Source organism: Medicago truncatula, chromosome 1 (assembly GCF_003473485.1).
Source record: "Medicago truncatula cultivar Jemalong A17 chromosome 1, MtrunA17r5.0-ANR, whole genome shotgun sequence".
NCBI lineage: Eukaryota > Viridiplantae > Streptophyta > Magnoliopsida > Fabales > Fabaceae > Medicago > Medicago truncatula.
The window spans coordinates 29746240-29770404 of record NC_053042.1 but is presented as its reverse complement, the minus strand read 5'-3'; the positions used below and the strand labels follow the sequence as shown (position 1 = coordinate 29770404).

Here is a 24165-nt window from a genome sequence, read left to right as displayed (position 1 = left end):
ATTTGACAAGCTTTGATACCATGTTGAAATTTGGGGCCTAACTCATCCTTACAAAACTGGTTCATAAGGTGAGGATTGCCTTTCGAATGAAATTGGAGGCCTAACTCATCCTTACAAAACCAGTTCTGTAAGGTGAGGATTGCCCCCTCTTTATAAACTCTTCTCAAGAGTTTTATCTATCTGATGTGGGACATGGGTTTTTCCCAATAGTTTGGATGAAAAATTCGTCATAAGAAATTCACCTATGTGCCAAAAATAAGAAAAAGGAATCATCGATATAAATAGAAGCTACCACGTAGCAACAAAAGTTGTGAATGTGGAAGTGATCTTCTAGCTCTAAATATTTAACTCATGGTGTAGTAATGTCAATACCTTATGTTTATATCGATGATTCCTTTTAAAATTGGAACGCAAAGTGTTGAACCGAAGACATGGTGAGAGTAAAATCGCTTTCTACCGCTAGAACAAGTAAGAATACATTAAACAAAATATACAACATATATTGTTTTAAGCATTATTTAAGTCTAGTATATGAAGAAAAAAAATTGAATAATAATTTGGTGTGGTTACAACCATAATATGCCTTATGATGGATCCACCTCTGCAGTGCATGACATGATAAGTGTTTATCCTAAGTACATATTAAACATTTCACAAATAACAAATACTTTTGAAGAAAAATTAATTTTTAACTTTTTGAGGAATGAATTGGATTAGGTATACAAAAAGTAATCATCTTTTTTTGTTGAAGGAATACTACTCATCTTTGTTTCGTAGCTCTAAACACTTTAGCGTTCATAACAAATATATTATTGATCCACCACTTGACTTCACACAAGTTTGAATTAACAAACCCCACTCCCCCAAAGGTTGACTACAATAAACTTTTCTTTTTCATTTTCATAGCAAAATAAACGAATTCCTTAACTAAGAAAATTAATAAGAAAATTAACAATAATTTCTCTCGTATATCTACTTGCTTCGCTAATAAAAGTAAGAGTAGTATATATATGATAGTACATATGAAGTGGAAGTGGTTTCATAGCCACTCCACTATCCTTTTCCATACATTAAAATACCACAAACGTTGACCATGCATTAATATTTTTTTTTAGAGTACATGCATTGATATTTTTCTCTCTATAAAAGCTACTACAATGAAAGTTATTTGCATAATAGTTTGATATCATTATCATACACTCCAGTTAGAGGATTTTCTTATCTAAGTTTCAAATTTATCCCAAAAATGTCAACCACTATTGATATGGCAGAGTCAAGCAACGCTCATGTTAATGAAAAAGCTGCTTTAATTGGAGCCCCAGCAAGGCCTGGAGGATGGAAAAAAGGCATAGCCATAATGGATTTTGTTCTAAGATTAGGTGCCATTGCAGCTTCTCTTGCTGCAACTATCACCATGGCAACTAGTGATCAGATTCTCCCTTTCTTCACTCAGTTCCTTCAATTTGAAGCTAGTTATGATAGCTTTTCAACTTTCCAGTATGTCCCATTTTAGCCCAAAAAAAACTACACACATATTTATATATTTGTTATCTATATTTTGTTATTAATGTTTATTCTAAATATGCAGGTTTTTTGTTATTGCAATGGCATTTGTGGGTGGCTACCTGGTCTTATCCCTACCATTCTCCATAGTAACCATCATTCGCCCTCATGCACCTGGACCAAGGCTTTTCCTCATCATTCTAGACACAGTAATTATGCTCCTAAAAATCTTAATTAGAGTTCAATAATTTTACTTGAGAACCCTTCAAAGAAATAATTTTACATGATCATATATATTATAGTACGAACACAACGGCAATCTTTAATTTTAATTTTAAAAAATTCCTTGTTTGGATATAAATTGTAGGTGTTTCTGACATTAGCCACTGCTAGTGGTGCTTCAGCAGCTGCCATGGTTTCCTTGGCACACAACGGCAATCAAGACTCAAACTGGCTTGCCATTTGCAACCAATTTGGAGATTTCTGTGCACAAACAAGTGGTGCAGTTGTGGCATCATTCATTACTGTGGTTGTTTTAATGGTGTTGGTTGTGATGTCTGCTTTGGCTCTTGGGAAGCATTGAAAATTAAGATAAGATTGTTAGAAGCATGCAGGGGCATAAGTTACCTGTATTATTCACTATGTTTGGTTTGGTTTTTTCTGTTGTGAGATTAATTTCCTTTTATGAGGTGCTGAAATGTAAAATTGATTGCTTTGTATTTAATTAATTTGGGCCAATGTTTCTATGGATCGGCTTCTACTAATACTTGTGACTATAGGAGTGATCCTTCGATTTTGTTATCGTTTGATTTGAGTACTTCTTGTACTCAATTTTGATATATGTATTTTATAGGAGATTTCTCCATTAAAAAGAAAAATACTTGTGACTTTCTGATATAAGAATCTGGGCCAATGTGTTGATTTTTCATTTTTCTTCCAAAGGGACTCAGCAAAACTCATATACTGAATATGGAAGAAAGGGGTTTTGTTGATTCAAATATGTGTCTCATTATGTTAAAGGAAAATGCTTCTTATCGTGAGCAAAATTGACGCGAATTTATCCCGAACATCCGTTTTTTCAGCCTTGGACTAATCTAACGGGAGAAACTTTTTTTGATAAATTCGCTGTGTTTTAACTCGGGACATATAGCACCACTGATGCCTGTTTCCTACTTTAGTTTTCTGTTTTGTAGTGTCCTACCTTTCTTAGTTATTACTGTCTAATTGAAAACGGAAGAAGTGGCTTATGATCTAACTTCAAGTTCGTTTGTTAGCATACTTTCCAAACATATTTCACCTTAATCTAAGCCATGTTGTAACCTTCAAATACCTCTAAAATGTGTGTGTACGGTGATGCTGACTTTGAATGATTGTTTAGAATTTCTTCAAATTCATAGCAAGGTACATTAACATATCGACTGGAGTGGACATAGGTCATGACCAGCTCTCCTCTACTGTCTTTAAGATGATACATTTGAAAAAAATTGGTTGAGAGAATGAGCTACCTTCAGGTAACATACTTTTTCGGAAAGGGTGCTCAACTTTTGTTCTTGACTATGTTTTATTTCTTTTTTATTATGTATTTTGATAACATGACTAATTAAACACATTTTTATTAGGGTTCTAAGATGAACCTCTCTTTACTTGTTGGGTTATATATTAACGCAAGTCGTTTATCGAGTTATGATTTGAGTTACATTTAATTTCCATATGTTTCGTGCTTAATGTTTTCTTACACTAGATGGTGTGACATACCTAGCACGCGGATTGAACTTAGATCTGGGTTTAAGAATAGAGTCTTGCTTAAATTAGAATCGTTACATATGAATTTTATTCTAATGTCTTTAATTTATTAGGGATCATTATGGTATGTGGTTAGGTTCTAAGATTCTTGTGCATTGTGGTTCTTTTAGATGACAATTTAAGAATTTCAACATTTACCTCGTTTCAATTACATGTGAGAGTGTAAGTCCCCACTTTAATAAAAATATCAATGTGTACGAAGCCTAGAGGAGAGACGACCCTTTATCGTAGTGCACATACGACCTTTAGAGTGATGAGGAGCAACATGACATCTAGAGGGATTTTGTCTCACGGCGTTAACCACTTCTATATAAAACTTAGTTCATAATTGATTGACATGATTGCATTAAGTCTAACAAGGAAGTGGAGGGGATTCGAATAATCCTAATTTCCGCTAATCATCTAAATCAAACCTTTTTATTATTTCTTCTATGAAACCAATCCGCTTTGCATAATCAAATCATACTTGCAAACTCCCCCAGATTTACCACTTCTATTAATAAGTTTAGCAAATCGCCTAATCGAAAAACAATCTTTGTGGAGACGATAACTTACAATTGTATTACTTGAAACTCCCCCAGATGCACTTACTAAATTTATCATCAGAACCTGGCTCTCGTTTGCACCATGACAACCCTCCATTTCGCAACATTGCTCGCTGTAGGCGCTTGGTTGGTAAGCTCCACTATTTGACCACAACTAGGCATTATATTTCCTTCTTAGTGGAGCAACCGTCTCAATTTTTATCTAAGCTCCCATGGTCAAGGCCTTTACTTCAGTGGGATCTTTTGCACTGGATTTACAAGGTTACATTGACCTTGATTTGGCTGGTTGCCCTGATTCACGCAGATATATCAACAGTTGCTGTTTCTTTTTGGGGAATTCATTGATCACTTGGCGCTCTAAAAAGCAATCCATTATTGCTCGTTCCAGCTCCGAAGCTGAATATTGTGCGCTTGCTGCAGCAACTTGCGAGCTTCAATGACTGCATCACAACTCTTTGATTTACAAATTTCATGTACCAAGCTGTCTGTTCTTTATTGTGATAATAAGATTTCTCTACACATTGCTGCAAACCCTGTAAACAAAGCATCTTGAGATCGATTATCATGTCGTTAGGGAGAAGCTCTCTGCCCTCCGCAAAATAGATTGCCGACTTATTCGCCAATACTCTATCCCCGTAACCCTTCTTCTATCTTCTTTGAAGGCTTCGATTGTTAGACATTTACCAATAATCAGCTTGTGGGGGGGTGTTACATGATTAGCTTAGCTTAGTGCTTAATGAGTTGGTTAGCCTTTAATTACAACCTTCGGAGTTCATCGGTCCTAAACCATCCTAACAAATAATCACTCATTACGTGCGCAACTCAGCAAACTCGCATAGGAGCACGAAACCAAATTACAAAAAATATAATAAGCGAACATTAGCAAAGAACGTTAGGGTTTTAAAATTGACGGATGAATCGACCATCAACATAGTATCAAAAAATAGAAATTCCATTAAGAAGATCGAAGATAGAGAAAACATTGGATTCTCAATACTTTTAAGTACAACATTTATTTAGATAAAACATATTATAACATTATTAATTACTTTTTCCAAGAGTCGCAAACAGCAGAACCATGACCTAGAACCCTACATGGTCCTGATTTTGTTATATACCAATTGCAAGGATCACATACATTATAATCTCTTCTTGCTATGTATATATCATAATAATGGAACCCACCTTTCCATTGAAAAGAACAGTAATATTGTGTGTTGCCAATAATGCTAACTCCAAAACTCCAACCAAAATTAGCATTGAAGTGAAGAAGTTGAGCTCCAAGATCATTATCTGCAGATTTGCAATGAAGGGTTAAATCCAAATTACCTTCCAAATTGTTTTTAACATTCACACGTACTCCAAAAACATTGTGCACTGATAGTAATATCAGCACACATAGCAATGGGATTTTTTGGGTTTGAGACATTACTCCTTCAATTAATCTTTCCTTTGGAAGTGGATAATCTTCAAGAACATGAAGGTGAAAATAATTGCTAAATGAGTAGCATATATTTATAGGTTCTAGGAAAAGGCTATATTAAAAAAAGATGAGTACATTAATTACTAAATTTGAAATATATAATTAAATATTCTTTTATAGAGTGTAAAATTATTAATAAATATTTGTGAAAAAAATAAGTAAAAGCCATGCTATTCAAATCTCTTATTACAATAAGTAATAGCCATGATATATGAAGAAGTAATAAAATATAATATTGGTACTTCATTATTAATTTTATTTTTGTCTGTTGCAATTGAAGGGTGTGTATTTTAAAAAACAAAATTAGTTTTTTCCCTGACTTTTTGCATGACATTATAACTATTTAAAAAAAAAGGTACTTCTCCTCTAAAAAAAAGTACTTCTGGTACGTTGGTAAATAATCACGATTTTCGTTGAATTGTACCATCTTTGAAACTTGGTTGGTTACTTGGATCATCAATGACGATAATAAACTACAATTTTTTATTTATAAAATGAATCTCGCGTTTAAATATTATTTATGTTTTTTAATTTAATGAAAGTTTTTATTAAGGACCGAATTATTCCAATGATAGTAAACTAAAAAGAGCTATTAAAATGTCTCACCATTATGTACTTTGATTTTTGTATTTATAAAGTAAATAAAAAGAAATTGAATAGAGCAAAAATTAAATGCATTTGAGATGCGGGAACAATCAATTTAGTCCATAAAATATCACTCATGTCCATTTGATCTCCTAACAATTGAAATCAACTAAAAGGTATGTACACCGTACTTTCATCCATCAATTTAATTTGGTCTTTACTGATGGACTAAATTGATGGTTGAAGATATAGTTTTTGAACCTTTTAGTTGATTTTAATAGTTTAATGACTAAATTGGTGATAAAATTGATTGTTTATTTCTTTTATCTGTTTTTTTTCTTATTTTAATTGTGTAACCCGTTAATCCCTAAAGATACCGTCTTTATATTGGTGATGATAACCGCTTGGTATCCATTTTTTTCCCTCTAATTAATGGAGATAATAGGATGAAGTCCCCTTTTTGATAAATGACTCCTTATTGAAGATGTTTTTAGAATCTCTATTGTATCGAAAATGTTCATGACATTGATATCTATATTAATATAAAGAGAATAGAGGACTCTGGACTGACATTTTTATTATTCAAATTATACCTTTTAAGATATTTTTCATGAGACATTCCGTATTTATTTTAAACTGTAGATTAATAAATGAAATGAAGGTATACTTTTTTTTCAATGTAGATTTGATGAGGAAATTTAGAATGACGACGACATAATAAAATTAAACATTAATACCAATTTTTTTAAAATTGACCAGGAAAAATTGGTGTAAGACAGTGATATTATAACAGGTTTTATTTTTAAGCTTTAAAATTTCAGAATATTATTAATATGTATTCCCTCCATTCCAAAATGTAAGAAAAAAACAAAATCACACTTATTAAAAAAATCATTTAATTAATGTTCTAGAATTTACCAAACAAAGTAGCCTTGATTCCTAAATCATTAAGAATTGTTGTTTGTATATGTACTCCCTCCATCCTAAATTATATGACGTTTTACACATTTCACACGTATTAAGAAATATAATTAATTTTGTGTGGAAAAAAGATATTATGAGTTATTTTACAAAATTGTCCTTAATAAATGATATGCGAATGATAAATGAAACAAGAGAGATTAGTAAATAACTAAGGATATAATAGGAAAAATAACATTAATGTTTCATTGATATTGTAAAGCGACATATAATTTTGGCCAATTTTTTTCTTTGTTAAACCGACATATAATTTGGGGCTGAGGGAGTAATATTTAACGTTAAAAACCACATTGAAGACTAAAAGAAATAAATATGATTTAACACTCTTGGAATCACTACTCTCTTTGGCAAACTCAAGGAGCATGAACACGAGATCCTACTACTAAAATCTAGTGAGGAAGATCTCAAAAAGAAGGAAAGGAAGTCCATTGTTTTGACTGGTACTTCGTCCATGGCTACTTCTTCGGTTCAAGATGGAAGTGAATTCGATGAAGATTCACTCAATAAAGATGAAATGGGGTTGTTCATAAGACGATATAATCGCTACAACAAGAGAAACAGTCTAAAGCATAATAAAAAGAACCTAGTCAACTTTAGGAAAGCTTCACTCAAAGAGAAATAATCGGAAAAGGGGGAGAAAATTATGAACTTAGTAAAAATTCTAAGTGTTTTTGCGCTTTTGAATTTCACAAAGTAAAGGCACAAGTTAAAATTATAGAGTCTTATTTAGTTCTTCAAGTCTTCAACTTCTTATATAGGCATGGATTTGAGAGACGTTGGAAAAGTGTCAACTCATTAAGAGTCCTTGAGAAGCTATCAAATCAAGACGTTGGAATATTGCCTGATATGATTAATGTTGTTTGAAAAGACATTCGAAATCTATTACAGCAAATAGAATTATTGGTTCCATTCCTTTTGTTATTGAATTTGACTTAGCACGTGATTCAGAAGAAAACAAACTGTACTATTTGAGTCTAATAGGGACATCTTCTGAAGAAGACAAAATCTGATGTGTCCTTCAAAGTCTTCTATCCTTCAAATTCTGGTGTGAAGGTGAGAAAAAACACAAGAAGGGGGTTGAATTATGTTAGCTTTTTCTTCTTTTATAACCAAGTCCAGTGTTCAAATTCTGATAGAGTTCAGGGGTTGTGTGCAAGCAGCGGAATGTGGGTGGTAGAAGTTGTTTTTGTGACAGTTGTGACGATGCTTGAGGATTTTGTTTATGTTGTTTCATTGATCGTGGTGTTAGCTTTGTTTTGATGTTTCTATTTATTGATTTCGGAGATAGCCCTATGTTAGGAGACATATCCTATAGGTTTTTGGATTTTTCTTTATTTTCACGGGTGTATGGGTTTTCCATTGAGGGTTTTCCATCATCATTTGTTTGTTGCAACTTAAGACTCCTAACCTGGCACTCCTTGTGCTGGTTAAGAATTATTGTTATCTTAATAAATTTCATTTTAGCTTTTTCCAAACTCTTTATGAATCAACTATAATGTTGGCAACACTTAAAAATTTGAGATAAAAATTAATAGAAGGGACTGATAGACGATAATGAAGTTAAGGGACTAAAACTTGCCAACAAATGATAATGAGACCAGAGTAAAATCACAAAATAAAATGAGACTAATTATTATGGGTTCTCAATACCCCAAGTACAACATTTATTATGATAAAGAAAAAAAAAGCAACATATCATTTGTTCTTATTCCATGCAAAGCATTCAACATTATCTTTTGGAGCTATGGTCCTACACGGTCCTGATTGCAGTATATACCAATTACAGGTTGTACGACAATCATCTCTGTTTGCTATGTATATATCAAACCAATGTAACTCTTTGTTCCATCGAAAGGAACAAAAGAATAATGTTTCGCCAAGGAAATTATTTTTAAAATTCATAACAAAATTTTGACCATGATGAAGAACATGTGGCCCAAGATCATCATCTGCAGATTTGCAATGAAGAGTTAAGTCTAGATTTTCTAACAAAGTGTTAGTAACATTCACATGCATTCTCTGGAAAAACAATGAAGAATATGCATTCACCCTGAGACTATTGTGAGTTGATAGCAATGTCAGCACACACATCAAGAGTAATATTTGATTAAAAAGAGACATTTCACCTTTAATTAATCTTTTCTTTGGAACTGAATAATATTTGTTATATGAATGTCGTACAAATTGTTAAAAGAAAAACATATATTTATAGAGTGGGAATGATTTTCGTTTGACAGAAAAGTTAATGATTTAAATAATAATTAATATATTTGATACTATAATATAAAATAAGTCAAATCTTTCTTTTTTTGAATAAAAAGAAAAAAATAGAGTCAACTCTTTTTGTTTGATAGAAAAGTTAATGTTTTAAATAATAATTAATATATTCGATATAATAATTAATAGAGTCAATGTATTTATTTTCATATAAGAGTCAATGTTTTAAAGAGATAATATTTGTTAGAAATTAAATGCAGAGGAATAATAATAAAAATCTAAGAATGTAAGAAAATTAATTGAATATTTTATTTTAATCAATATCATTTTATAACATAAATTTTTTGTTCCTGTTGTTTTTTTACATAAGGTGTGTTTGTTTCAAGTTATAATTGTTGATTCCCGGGAATAAAATGATAGAAATGTATATGCCTATGTTTGTTACAAGTTTACTAAAATTTATTCCTTGGTATAAAATGTTCCTGGGAATAGAAAAAATTTCCCAAGGAAAAGGGTGGGAATAAAGTTCCCATGGAGATGGGAATAAATTCATAAATAGTTTACCTATTATAATCCCTATTTTTATGGTTCCTAGGAATATTATAAAGCTAACCAAACATATTTTTCCTAAATTCCTTGGAATAAAATTCTCATCTTTATATTCCAAGGAATGTTATTCCTAGAAATAAATTTGATAAACTTGAAACAAACACACCCATAGTAAAAATCATAATCTTCAAGTTTAATTGTTAAATATATAATATGACATAATAAACAATTTACAGAAACTAACGAGTACTCACGTGCCCGTTTTTTCACTTTTTTTATGGTGTTAACGTATGTAAATGTTTTTTTCTGTAGTTTTTTTACATAGTAAAAATCATAATAATAAATCATAATCTTCAAGTTTAATTCTTAAATATATAATATAACATAATACACAATTTACTGAAACTAACGAGTACTCACGTGCCCATTTTTCCGTTTTTTTTATTGTGTTAACGTATGTAAATTATGAACGGTATTTTATATTTTTTTTAAAGAATGAACAATATTTTATATATAATTTAGATTTTGATTAAAATTATAAGCATAGATCTTTATGACTTTTAAATTGTAATAAATCCAACAAATCATGTTTATCTTATTAATGACATCAATAATATAACAAATATAATACAAATTCTTTTCTTTTAATAACACCAACAATATAACATTATTACAGAAAAAATTATTAAAGGGTATAATTAGAATAATAACAAAAAAATCAGCCCAAAATACTCTATTTTCTTTATATATACTAGCGGCTGAAGGGCACAGAGTGCTCGTCTATATACTCTATTTTCTTAGATTTTGATTAAAATTATATGTATAGATGCTTGTGACTTGTAAAAAATCTTGCTTATATTTTTTTATTTAAACAATAATATTGAAAATATAATATAAACTCTTATCATTTTAATTGACACCAACAATATAATATTATTATAGAAAAATTTGTTTAAAGGTATATCTGGAATAATACAAAATCCAACCCAAAATCTCATATTTACTTTATATATTTTTAAGATAATATTGTTCCTATTGTAGTTGAGTATTATGATGAGGTTTATCTTTATTTTAATTAATAATTTAAATATTATAAAAAAAGATAAAATAATAAATAAAATAGATTAAATTAAGAGTAAAATTGGTAAATTCTTTTTGTTCGTTTATTATAAGTTAATAATTTATAACATGGACGTTGTTTGTTCGTTTTGGACTTTTAGCATTTTAGCATAAGATATATTTGTGATGATTCACAGTGAGTTACCTGAGCATATAGCTTCTATGAAAACAGAAGTCATCACTATATTTGTATAAAGTGAATTCAAGGAGAAATAACAAAACACACGGCATAATTAGGGATTGAAAGTTATTTAATGACTGTTTTGGTTTGTGAAATCAATTGTTATTGTTTTTATTTTTAAGAGAAAACATTTGCATAATTAGCATGATAGAATGTTGTTAGAGTGTTATTAAACTAGGAGAAATAGAGGGGTGTAACGGTTCGGTTTGGATTGGTAGTCAAAAAAATGTCCAAACCGATGAAATCTTCGAAATCCCTCTCTAATTCCGTCACTAAATTTTGCGACCATGGAATTTGTGAGGAATTTTCTTTTTTCCGTCACTAATTTTCCTCGCTAATTTTGCTTTTTCTAGTAGTATTCGTCGGTTTGGATTGATTTGGTTTTCATTGTTTTTCGAAAAAGAAACCGAACCAAGCTAATCGGTTTGCTTTGGTTTGGATTGGTTCGGTTTATTTAAAAATACAAATAAAAAAAAAAATCATATTCTCACAAAATATTTGATAGAACTTTGTATAAATGTATTTCATATTTTGTTTTTTCATGTTCTCTATTTCAAACAACTTTTTATAATTAACCTTATTCAATATTTCATACATATGATCCAAGATTCATTTATTGATCATTCTTCAAAAACAACTTCATCAAACTCAAATATTTCAATCATTCATGATCCATACATGCATTATTCATCAACAAACACAAAAATTCTAAAAAGAACATCCTAAAATTAAAACATAGTCAAAATAACCAATCCATGCAAATTGAAATTAAAACATCCAGAAATTTAAACATCATGAAATTATGGACGCCATGAAATTAAATAAAAACATTCAAACTAAATCAATCCAATTCCAACGTGAATCCTCAAATTCCAATTCGCCATCCACGTAAAAGATTGAGTTTATTTCAAATTCCAATACGCAGAGTTTCTTTTTTAGTAGAAATGAAAGAGTCTGACTGATGAGATGAGATGAGATGAGAGAAAGTGAAGTGCATGGATTAAAAATTATTTAATGTTTAATTTTGGGTCTAACAATAAGTTTGTGTGAGGTAGGATAATATTAGTAAGGCTTAATACATCATTTGGTCCCTTAACTTATTTTTGGTTTTCAATTTGGTCCCCTAACTATAAAGTGTCTCAATTTGGTCTCATAAATCTTATGCCATTTACTATTTTGGTCCTCTCCGTTAGTATTTTGCAAAATTTGTTAACTCTTTGTCACGTGTCATTTAAGATTGGTGATCAACGGTTGGATTTAAAAAGCCCGCATGATATACCGTGGACTCACAACATATGATAACTTCCATGTTCATCTTCTTCAATCTTCATCTTCCTATAACCTTCATAAACAAAAAATCATTTTTTTTTTAAATCCAATTTTTTTCCTTTAAAAATTCATCATTTCAACTTCATCAAAAACCATGTAATCAAACCCTTAAACCTATTGTCATCTTCTTTTGATTATAGGATTACAAAAGAATTAAAACCAAGATTTTTTTTCTAAAAAAAAACCAAAATCATCATCAATAGCGCATCAACACATCGAGAAATCATATTCAACCCATTTTAATTCTTTTCATCATCATGAATTAAAAACAATGGATTTCTCCAAATTCAGCACATCAACAACACGATGCTTTGGACCAACAACAACATCATAAAAAAAATATCTCTCTCTTCCAATCCATTCATAAAAACATAACAAAAAAATTGAATTGTTGCTTTTTCTCTCTTCCCTTTCTCTCAAATGTGCGGTACTGTAATCACACATAATCAAATGTGCGGTACAATTCATGGAATTTGATTTTGGATCACGTCTGAAGAAATAAAAAATAAAACTTTATTGATTTATTTAGGATTTTATGAGATCCAATTTCTTAGTTTATGAGTTTCAACTGAAGCAAATCAAAAGTACAGTCCTTCAGGGAGAGTTTGAACGGGATAAGAAGAAGGTGAGGGAGGTGGGTGATCTGCAAGTCTATGGAAGTATGGAGGTGAGGAGAGACATGCTGAAGAAGAAAATAAGAGAGAAGACCTTTTGTAATCTCCTTGCAACCTTATTAAAATTTGATTATATGATTTTTGATGAAGTTGAAAGGAAAAAAATTGGATTAAAAAAAAAAAGGATTTTTTTTTTTATGAAGATGAAGATGGAAGTTATTATATGTTGTGAGTCCATGGTATGTCATGTGTGCTTTTTAAATCCAACCGTTGATCACCAATCTTAAATGACACGTGACAAAGAGTTAACAAATTTTGCAAAATACTAACAGAGAGGACCAAAATAATAAACGACATAAGATTTATGGGACCAAATTGAGACACTTTATAGTTAGGGGACCAAATTGAAAACCAAAAATAAGTTAAGGGACCAAATGATGTATTAAGCCTATTAGTAAAATAAAGAATGTGGTTATCATCGGATTGGTTCATCGGTTTCACGGATCTCGAAATGAAAAACCATGAACCAAACCAAACTATATCGGTTTCGATTGGTTCGGATCGGTTTCAAACCGAACCAAACAAGGTCGGATATTTTTTCGGTTTGAAATTTCAGTTTCGTTGGTTTTGTCCGAACCACTTACACCCCCTAATAGAGAGAGAATTTTCTAACTAACTTTTGATTCTCTCACTGAATAATGTTACAGACAGCTTGATATATGAAGCTGGGGAATACCTGCTATAGCAGGTTGACCTATCTCTAACTGACATTGGTCAGTTACATGATAGCAGATGTAAACAACTGGCTTTTACAAGACTCAATCTAGTTACGTGCTAAATTGTGCTTAACCTCAATGTGGGTCTTCAGCGAAATTGAGTGAGCGCATTAGAAGGAACTTAGCTGTAGAGACAGGTTTAGTAAGGATGTCAGCCCACTGGTCTGTACCAAGAATGTGCACAACAAATAATTTATTTGCCATAACCTTTCCTCTAACAAAGAAGAGGTCAATTTCCATGTGTTTGGTCCTTGAGTGTAAAATAGGATTGTGAGTCAATAAAACTACGGACTGATTATCACAGAGAACAACAGGATAGGAGAATGGAACAGTAAGCTCTTTCTGCAAGGTCTAAACCCAAAGAACATCAGCAGTAGCTTGAGCTAAGGCCCTGTATTTTGCCTCTGTGCTATATCTGGCTACAGCAGGTTGTTTTCTGGACCACCAAGAAATAACATTAGGACCAAAGAATATGACAGCTCCAGAAGTGGACCTCTATCATCAGGATATGATGATCTGATACCATATTAAACTAGGAGGAATAGAGAGGGAATTTTCTAACTAACTTTTATCTCAATTTTGATTCTTTTATTGAATGAATAATTTTGTTACAGACAACTTTATATATGAAGTTGGGGAATACTTGCAATAGCAGGTTGACCTATCTTTAACTGACATCTGTTAATTACATGACAGCACCGCTGGCATTTACAAAACTCAATCTAGTTACATGCTAAATTGTGCTTAACTAGCAAATATACTCATAAGTGTTAAAAATTTTAACGAGGCACCTTAGTTATTAAATTCCTTTTGTTCATGAAATTTTAAACTTTAAGTTGTAGTCCTAGTCCACTTTGCCTAAACTTTATTGGAAATGGATATAAACCCTTCAATGTAGGGTCAACTCACCGAAATCTATCTTAAGGGATTTGTGGTCCTAAACACATATTGATTAGGATTTTAAGATGAACATCTTTTTTCTTTTTGTTGGATTTCATTAATTCAAGTCTTTTATTCAAATATGTCTTAAGATCTATGTAATTTTTGTGTGCATCGAACTTAATGCTTTCACAACCCTAAGGAGTGTGACATACTTAAAAAGTGTGATCGAACTTAGAAATAGGTTACAGATGTACTTCTAGTTTATCTTCTGAATTGTTGCATATGAATTTTATTCTTTCCCCTTGGTGCAATATGGTTAGACCTATCCATTTAATCTACTAGGGAAAAGTAAAGGTATGTGGTAGAATTTAAAGATTGATAAGTAAAAGTGGTTCCTTTAGATGACAATTTAGGAATTTCTTCTATGTTTATGTTTCAATTACCGATCAGAGTGTAAGTCCATGCCTTAAATAATTGAGTGACCACATATAAAACCTACGACCCTTTACCATATACTAGCACGCATGACCTTTATGGTGATTGAGAAGCAACATGACATCTGGAGGAATGTTAGATCCCATTGAACTAACTAGTATAATATAACTCTTATTTTATAACTGATAATTGTTTACATTAATTGAAGAAGGGAAGATAGGGATTCGAAGAATCCTAATCGTCGTTAAACTCTGCAATCAAATCTTTAATTTTCCATAATCAAATCAAATTTGTAATTTCTTCCTATTTTATTGTTTTTATTTACTATTTTAATAAGTTTAGCAAGTTGTGAAGTTGAAGCGACAATCCTTACATAAAATAGTATGATGCACTTTTTAGTCATTAGTCACCTTGGTTAAACGATGGACAGCCATATTTAGTTGACGACGATATATGGTTTAAACATTTTTTCTCATCATCCATTTCAATTTTTTTTCTTATACAACAAAAAGAAAAGAGAAATGCTAGTATACAAGTGTATATGACCACTTCATTCCACTAGAGCACTAACTAGTAACTATTAACCACTACCATCTTCTTCACAAAGCAAAAAATGCAACAAAGGTCAAAGAGACAAGACCCACAAATAGACACATGATATCCATTCTCCTTTCTACCCTCTTCTTTCTTTCCTCCCTCTCTTTTTTCTTCTTCACAAATTCCCTATAACCTTCTCCCTCCCCAACTCCCTTCCATTTCCTCCCACCTTCCAACGCTTTCTGTAAAATTACCAAACTATCCCTTCCATTTACATGTTTCCCATCCATATCCTCCACTTGCAAACTAACCTCTCTAACTTCCATACTCTCTTCAGCCAACATCACCACCACACTACACAACGCCACCTCCAACGCCGTCGCTGTTTCTCCGTAAACCACCGTTGTGAACCGCGCCTTCACCTCTCCACTCAGCCAGTGCCGCTGCACAGCCACCGCCTTCCTGCTTGACACGTTCACCGCCCGATGACTTGCCGGATCAATCAATATCCAGCTCAGTCTCAGCTCCTCCCCAAGATCATGACATGTGACATTATTTTCATCACCAACAACTGGATATTTTATCACATCCTTTGTATCAAGTAGGTCAACACGAAACGGAGAGCACCGGAACCACCCAGTCACAGTCTCAGTTTCAACTACTTTAGAAAACACTAAACCCTCACGGTGGAAAATATCAACGGCTGAGATTAAACTTAGGGTTTCGTCATGATTTGTTAAAGTCATATCCCTTTGATGATGAGAGGAGAAAGAGTCTGCAAAGAAAGAGCGGAAGCCATTTGGGAAGTTTGAGATTACTTGCTGAACACGTTCAGTGTTGGTGGAAGGCCAAGTGGAGTGGCACATGTTAGCCCATAGATGTTCATTGGTACATAGAGAGTTGAATTGGGAGCAGGTGCTTGCGGCGGAAGCAAGAGCAGGACCGTCGAGACGGGTGAGTATGTGTGTTTGGATTATGTCGGAGTGGACGGCGGCGATTGTGGTTGTTTCCTCCGCCTCTGACTCGCCGGAAATGCAGATCATAGTAGCGTATAAATAGATATATTTTGTAGGGTTTTAGCTTTGTGCACTACTTATATGTGTACTTGTGAAATGAGAAATGATGGATACTTAATACTTATAGTGTATAGTGTGAGTTAAGGTGCAAGTTGAAATGAATGATTATTTCATTTTCATTTTCTTCAATCCACTATCTAGCACTTGATTAATGGTCCCACTTGGATCATGGTTGACGCACGATTTTGACCTGTTACCAAAGTATGATGATCATTCGAGCAAGATTTTATATTAAATCATTTTATTTTATACAATAATGATGACTTTTTTGGATGGATGCTGATTTAAGATAATGGTTTATTATTTAGCAATATTTTAATAATGGTGAAAAGACCAATGTAACGAATAATTTAATGGAAATAAATAAAGAGTTTCCCTACAAACGTACGTAACAAATAAATTAAGAGAAATGATTGTGTTTAAAGGCTTGGCTGTGCACATTTTTGGTGCTGAAAAGGCTGGCTTTTAATTTGAAACTATTGTCTACTCCGTTCTATTTTTTTTTTTATAAAAGATAGATGAGTCGAGAAATGATGTATTTGATCTAAATTATGAAGTTTAGATTTTTTTTTTATAATATACTACTATCTAATTCGCTTAATTAGTGAAGAGTTACCGCTTCAAAAATCCAACTTCATTAGAACATCTCCAATGATAAACTCAAACAATTGTTATTTTGTGGGTTCCATTATGCCACATTATTATGGAGAGCAACTCACTCATTTTATGTTTTAGTGAAAAACCTAGTATACTAACACTTCATTTAGCATTTGTTGCTGTAATTTTAAGTGTTAAACATATTTTTGGTTCATATTAATATACCAACTTTTTGTTTGTACCTCCTCTAAAGTTTACTTTCACATTTAGTCTTCCAAAAATATTCAATTTTATATCCAACTTTTAATCAACTCTTGTGTAGCCTTCATATTTTTAAATAAATTTATCAAGAATGTTAAGAATATTATAAGAATCTTTCAAAGAAAATAGATATTTTTAACAAAACATGAATTAAATTTGAATTTTTTATGTTTTTAGCGCTTAAAAATTCATGTTTTGTTAAAAAAATTCTACTAATAATATTTTTTAGAGAGATTCTTATAATATTTTAAACATTTTCGAAAATTTTCATTCAAAAATAAGATTTCACATGAGTTAACTTAAAAGGAAAGACTAATAGTGACGTTTGAAAACTTTAGAGGGGCAAGAAGTCAAAGCAAATAATTGGGATAGCTAATATTTTTTTATTTAACGCTAACTTTCAATGCCTTGGCAAAAAAAAATTATCATTTCAAATTATACTCTTTTAAGACTTTTTAAAAAAAAAAAATATTCAAGAGTTTCAAATTAATACTTGGAGCCGAGTGGGTTAGTTAGAGAGCCCTAATAATTTTCTATTCTCTCAATTTCTCTCATTATTATTATAGTTTTGAAAATATAAATATAAAATTGTGACATTAAATAAATTTAAATCTTTTTTATACACACGAAAATATTTAAAAAGTTTAATATTGTATACACACCAAATGATAACTTGGCAGCGCAGTGTACTATAATTTGAATTATCAAGAGTGTTCAGTAGGTTTTTGTCAAAAAAAAAAAGGAGTGTTGAGTAGGTTGTGGTTTGATGGAAGACAAGAACCATTTGTTTGTTAAATGTAATTTTTATGGTTCGTTGCATCTTGGTTAGGTTTCTCAACGGCAACGCATGACTATTTACATGATCATCTGGTTCAGTTTGGTGGGTTAGAGGATCATTTGAGAAAGGTTTGGTTCTTAACATCAGTTTGGTGGTTTTGGAATATTTTGAATGAGAGAGAAATAGACACATATTCTAACTTAACCATGATCACATACAATCTTTCAGTGAAAGGTTAAGTTGCAGTCTTTTTGATTGTTGAAATCGAATTATGTTACTTTCGATTTTGATTATCATTTTTAGAAGCTTAACCTCATTCTTCGTTTATATGTTGTAATTAGTTTTTTGTCAAACAATTAATAGTTTATACTTTATAGTCATTCTATTTTTAATATGTAAAAACAAAAACTTAGATTATTGAAATATTTATTCAATCTGTCATGAAAGTCTTGTAAGTGGACAAAGAGATTTTCCATTGAAACATCGTTCAAATATAATAATGTGTGAATTAAGTAGAGCAGCAGGTAAGGATGACGGAAGCGTTGCCGCCTGACCTCGTTTTATTATAAGTTTATTTATAAAGACAACTTTTAGAGCTAAAATGCACTGTTTTGTTTAATGCGTCCCTTCGTTGGAAGATTCATTTCATTCTTGTTGTGTTGCTCTCGTCTTCATCGTATTGATGAAAGTAGTCTTACATAAGCACTACTTTTTCTTTTTCTTTTACACGTAAGCACGACTCTGAATAAAAGTTATTTTGATACTCAAATAAAAAATTAAAAGAAAAATAAATTTAAATATATTATTTAATATTTTTCTCTTTTAGTTTATTTTAGGTAAAATTACACAATTAGTCCCTTAACTTTATTTTAGGTAACACTTTCGTCCTTTATTTTTTTTTGTCATGATTTAGTCATTTATGTTATAAAATGACAATATCTTATCATTTTTTATGAGATTTTTTTCAAAGAAATTTGATTTTCTAAGCTTGTATGATGAAGATTTACGTTTGCATATGAATTTGATGTTTTTTTTTTGGAGTTTTTGATTATTTTTTTTCATAAAAAATGATAACTATGTTGTTATTTTATAACATAAAGAACTAAATCGTGACAAAAAAAAAAAAGATAAAGGACGAAAGTGTTATCTAAAATAAAGTTAAGGGACTAATTGTGTAATTTTGTCTTTATTTTACTTGTGTAAGTATACCCAAACATTTTCTCTCAAACATTTCTAATTAGAGTTGTATTCAAGCATTTCTCTCATATGACATCGGTTGTAAAACCGCTTCGGTCTCCAAGCTCCAAACCTTTGACTTCTCCATAGGTTTTTCACAAATTAACATAACCTTTCCCCTTCCCTGTCGATCCAAACATTGTTTTAAAGATGTAGCCTTCATGATTGGTGGTGCAACAAGCGATATCCGCCCTCTGTGCCACTGCTTGACCCTCTCCTTTCCGGTAATAGCTCAAGTGCTTTGTTCCTTTTGTCGTCATTCTCCTACTCGTCGGTGTGTTGAAAGGTCTTTTGTTGGAATCGCAACTTCTCCACCGCGTCGGAAGATTTGGGTGTTGATTTTTAGATTTTCAAACTGTTATATTTTGATTTCCAAAGTCTAGTTTCAAAAGGAATTTTCATCTACTAATGTTATTACTTGTTGAGTAATGAACATGTTGCGCTCTCTAAGACTTTTGTGGCACTGTCCAAAATTGTGCAAGAAATATTATCAGCCACGCCACATTCAGGATAAAACAATTCCAACGACAATTGTACGATTAACTATACTGCACTGTAGCTAATCGAGAATTACACCCTCAAATATGGCTTTTAAGACCACTCAAATTTAATACTGAAACCACTATAATATAGTATTATGACCACTCTATTATGGTATTAAGATCACTCAAATATGGTGCTATTGTCATTCTAACCTCTAACATATCCATATGGTAATGTGACCACTCAAATATGGTGTTACCACCATTCTAACCTCTAACTTCTCCAATGGTACAAAATTATCGAAAGGATATATATACTATTAAGTTAATTCTTAATTCTGAAGGGACATTATTATTCCTAAAAAGGGACTGAAGGTGTAAAATTAGGCAAGTGCAGCCAATCATACTCAAGTAATAAAGTGGTAAGTTATCATCTCAACAAAGATTGTCTTCAACTCGGTAGTTAGTGGTATTTATTTGAAATCAAATAAAAGTAAAAGATTGAGAGTGGTTGCAGGGTTTTAATTGTCATGTCCAATGCGAGATAACATTTGGGTTGATTCAGAAGTGTAACAACGATTACAGAATCCTTGAATCCCCCTTCGTATTTATTGGAAATTAACTCGATTAATTATTAGTTTATGACTTGTCATATGTGTGGATTTAAAAAAGTAGAACATAACCCCGTGATGAACCAGTGGAAGTTTATTTTATTATCCCTGCAATTCAACCATTTATTGTTGTTAGATTCCCTTAAGATGAGTTATAGCCCTAAATTCATAATTAGATTCAATTAATTTAGAAATCAAGCAATTCACTATTGTCTTGTTCCAATGGAATTTGGATTGGCAATCCTAATTAGCTCCATCTAGAGATATGGTATAAAAATGGACATATACTAATTAAATCAAACTTTAGATCATAAATTGGATAAAAACTTTATTAATGGAATCCAACAAATAAGAGGTTTAATTGCACATAACAACAAATATCATTACAAAACAATAGAAAAACATACCCTAGAGAGAACGAGAGGAGGATGGAGATGCTCTTCCTTGAAGCTCCAGATGTTTGACCCTTGCCTTGTACTGTTATCTTTATAAATGAATAAAAGAGTGTGCAAAGGTCTCTATTTATAGTGCATTATTACTTAAGAGTTAATAGAGGAAAAATAAGGGTTTTGCACAAAAAACGACTTGAAAAATGGGGTTTAGGCAATAACTTTATCCTTGTGGGTGTTTATTATGTGCCTAAATAGGTTGAGGCACTGGCATTCCCCACTAATGATGTTAAGGTATTGACCAAATTCTTAATGAAGAAAATTTTTATAAGGTTTGGGATGACGGAGTATCATATGATATTTTTTGCTATGTTCTTAGTGCTTTTCTTTGCATTTGAAAATAAATAAGATGAGAGTTAGAGGGTGTTATCATGGTTTTTGGGTGCCAAGCCACTAATTGGACTTGAACCTTTCGACCGTTGATATCTCTCTTTTTTCTTGGGAAGGGAAAAAGGAGAAAAACCCTTAAAAAGTTTCTAGATTCGGGGGTCGTTTTCGCTACGGGAAGGTGTTAGGCACCCGGAGCGATTATGGTATTCCATAAGAACCGCTCTCCTAAGTTTATTTCTACGCTTTAATTTTATTGCTTATTTGTAAAAAAAGGGAGGTATGATTAGTGAAGAATGGGGGTGAGAAGAAGTAGAATTTGATTTTATTTCGGCTTGGATGAGTTTTGACTCATTGCCTACGTACCCTTTTAAGGGATCAAAACCGTTCGTAGTTCATTCTCAAAAAAAGCTTTTGTTTTTGTTGGTTGATTTTAAGTTTGAAAAGAGATTTTGAAGAATAGAGATGGGAGGCCTCAAGGGCATAAGATTTGGAAAATGTGAGGTGGAATTAGTCATTTTGCAAAAATAAAGTCCAAGGAGGATTAAGATTTATTGAAAATTTTACTTAAGAAAATAAAGGGGGAAATAAGGAGTTTTGACTCCATTTTATTTTCAAAAAGGTTTTCAAGTGTTATTTGCACGTTTTGGAAAAAAGTTGATTTTTATCTAAGTGTTTAAACCTAAGCATTCATCTAACCATACAATCCTATGCATACATCTAAGGTGAGTGTGTGCGTGTCGGTGCGTCATAGTGTCCATAGTCCATATTACAAAAATTGCCTAAATACATTCTATGGCCCCTTTGCCAAGCTACAAACCAATGATAACAAATTACACCTCTAAATGAATTAAGACTTGCAAAAATGAATACTAAACTAAAGGAAGTGGAGAGTGGAGAGGGTGGTGGAATGCTATGAAATGTATGGCACATGAGATGAAATGGTTAGTGATCATAAAGCACAAAATAGTAGGAGATAATCAAAAGGAAATGCATAGAAATGGCAAAGAAAAGGTAATAAAGTGGCAATAAACCTAAAATTTTTTGATGTGATACCTAAAGGTGCTTGTAACCCATAATCATCACATCATGGCAATTTTGAAAGAAATTTTGTTTCAAGCCATGACATGAAATTAATGGAAACACATGCAAGCAAGGTATCACACCAAATTCATAGAGAAATTTGACACTTTATTTTCTAAAACAAACACTTGTTGCTTGTAAAACAAGAAATCCATAAAATCATATTCAAAAACAGCAAACAAAAGCACATTTCCAGAGGCATATTCATCACCATATTAGGCATCATTCATCCATGTCATAATATCAAAGTGTCAAGAACAAAACATAGCAAAATGCATACCAAAAGTGTAAAAATACATGGAATTAGTTCATGTCATTTTAACATTTTTTGTTATGCAAGAAACACCATAGAAATACTAAAAATATACCAAGAAATCACCAGGATTTTTTAGGAATTTTCATAAAAAAATGTGAGCAAGCAACAGGTGCAGATAGCAAGGAAATATAGTGCAAATAGCAAGAAAAATAACAAAAAACGTAAAAAGAACTAAGCCCAAACCCAAAGCCCAAAGCCAAAACGCAGGGAAGTACAGAGACCACACGATTGATCCAGGGTCCTGAAACCCTAGATCAAACGGCCAGGAACAAAGGGGATTGGACCGGTCCGGTTCACTGGCTATATAAACACAAGGGGACCGGTTTATTTCATTTTCCACTCCCCTTTCTCTCTCTACATTCAGAGCTTCTCTCTCTTCTCTCTTCTCTCAACTCATCGGATTCTGGCATGGCACGCCGGAGAGGATGAAGGACCGGCCGGAACCTTCATAGGTCGCCGGAAACTTCATCTTCTCCGGTGAAGATCTAGGGTTCCGCCGTGAAATTTTTCAGAAACTTATGATTTTTACGTCTTTTGATTCGTCCCCTAATCCTAAACACGAATCCAGCAATGATTTTCTCATACACAGCTTGAAACGACGTAGATCTTGGAAAAAACTTTTACGGTTTTGAAATGATTTTTGATTTTTGAACTAAATCGTTTAGATCTTTAAAGATCTACATCGTTTCGTCGTTTGATGGCTTTTCTGATACTTGTTCTTGCTTTCAAAACCTAGATCCTTATGGATCTAGGTTTTGTGTTTACGGTTACGGCTTTGTTTCGTGATTCTGGAAACTTTTCTGTTTTCTATTTGCAGGTTTAACTGTGATATTACTTTTTGAAGAAGGATTCTGAGTTTTACCTGAGTTTTTTATGGAGATTCTGTTGAGTTCTTCGGAAACGCTTGGATTTGACTTTTGCTTATTGATCCCCGGTTTTGAAACTGAAAATAAATCAGTGATTCTTCTTCTTCTTCACCGGTCCGGATTCTGCTTCTTTTCTTCCTCTTTTCACGCTCTCGAATTCTTCGTGATCGGTGCTGGAGTTCGTCAATGGCGAATTCTCACCTTGGATTGCGAAGAAACTCAATTCGATGATGAAGATTCAATGCGGAATCTCTGAGAATTGCAAAAAATCTTGTTGATTCTGTACTGATTTGTAATATTCTGTGTTGATTTCTGTTGATTTGAGTTGATTTGGATTGATTTGGATTGATTTGGAGTTGGTTCAGAAACGGTTAGGGTTTGAATGTTCTTGATGATTCTGGAAAATTATTACGTTTTTGATCTTTGAGAATGGGAAAGAAAAATTGGAAAGTGTTTGTGATGTGGCGTGTAATCATTGCTTCTGAAATCTGACTTAATGCTTTTATAGCTGACATGTGTGCATTGGAACCAATAGGAAACTGAC

At 32.1% G+C, this 24165-nt stretch overlaps 2 protein-coding genes across 2 annotated transcripts; one reads left to right on the top strand and one right to left on the bottom strand.

Annotated features, from left to right (window-relative positions):
* The first annotated feature begins 1178 nt into the window (after positions 1-1178).
* LOC25483781 (casparian strip membrane protein 1) lies at positions 1179-2403 on the top strand. The gene is made up of 3 exons (XM_013612489.3): positions 1179-1497; positions 1589-1712; positions 1871-2403. Exons 1-3 carry the CDS (start codon positions 1247-1249, stop codon positions 2084-2086), a joined length of 591 nt encoding a protein of 196 aa, XP_013467943.1. The 5' UTR covers positions 1179-1246; the 3' UTR covers positions 2087-2403.
* A 13198-nt stretch (positions 2404-15601) lies between these two features.
* Positions 15602-16582, bottom strand: LOC25483777 (probable F-box protein At2g36090). Its single transcript, XM_013612485.2, has one exon. It carries the CDS (start codon positions 16580-16582, stop codon positions 15602-15604), a length of 981 nt encoding a protein of 326 aa, XP_013467939.1.
* Between the last annotated feature and the right edge of the window lie 7583 nt (positions 16583-24165).

What these genes read in the sequence shown, in the direction of transcription:
- LOC25483781 (XM_013612489.3), top strand. Translation starts at nt 1,247, where the DNA reads ATGTCAACCACTATTGATATGGCAGAGTCAAGCAACGCTCATGTTAAT. An exon ending in GATAGCTTTTCAACTTTCCA is followed by an intron (nt 1,498 to 1,588) that starts GTATGTCCCATT and finishes CTAAATATGCAG; the next exon opens with GTTTTTTGTTATTGCAATGG. An exon ending in TCCTCATCATTCTAGACACA is followed by an intron (nt 1,713 to 1,870) that starts GTAATTATGCTC and finishes TATAAATTGTAG; the next exon opens with GTGTTTCTGACATTAGCCAC.
- LOC25483777 (XM_013612485.2), bottom strand. Translation starts at nt 16,582, where the DNA reads ATGATCTGCATTTCCGGCGAGTCAGAGGCGGAGGAAACAACCACAATC.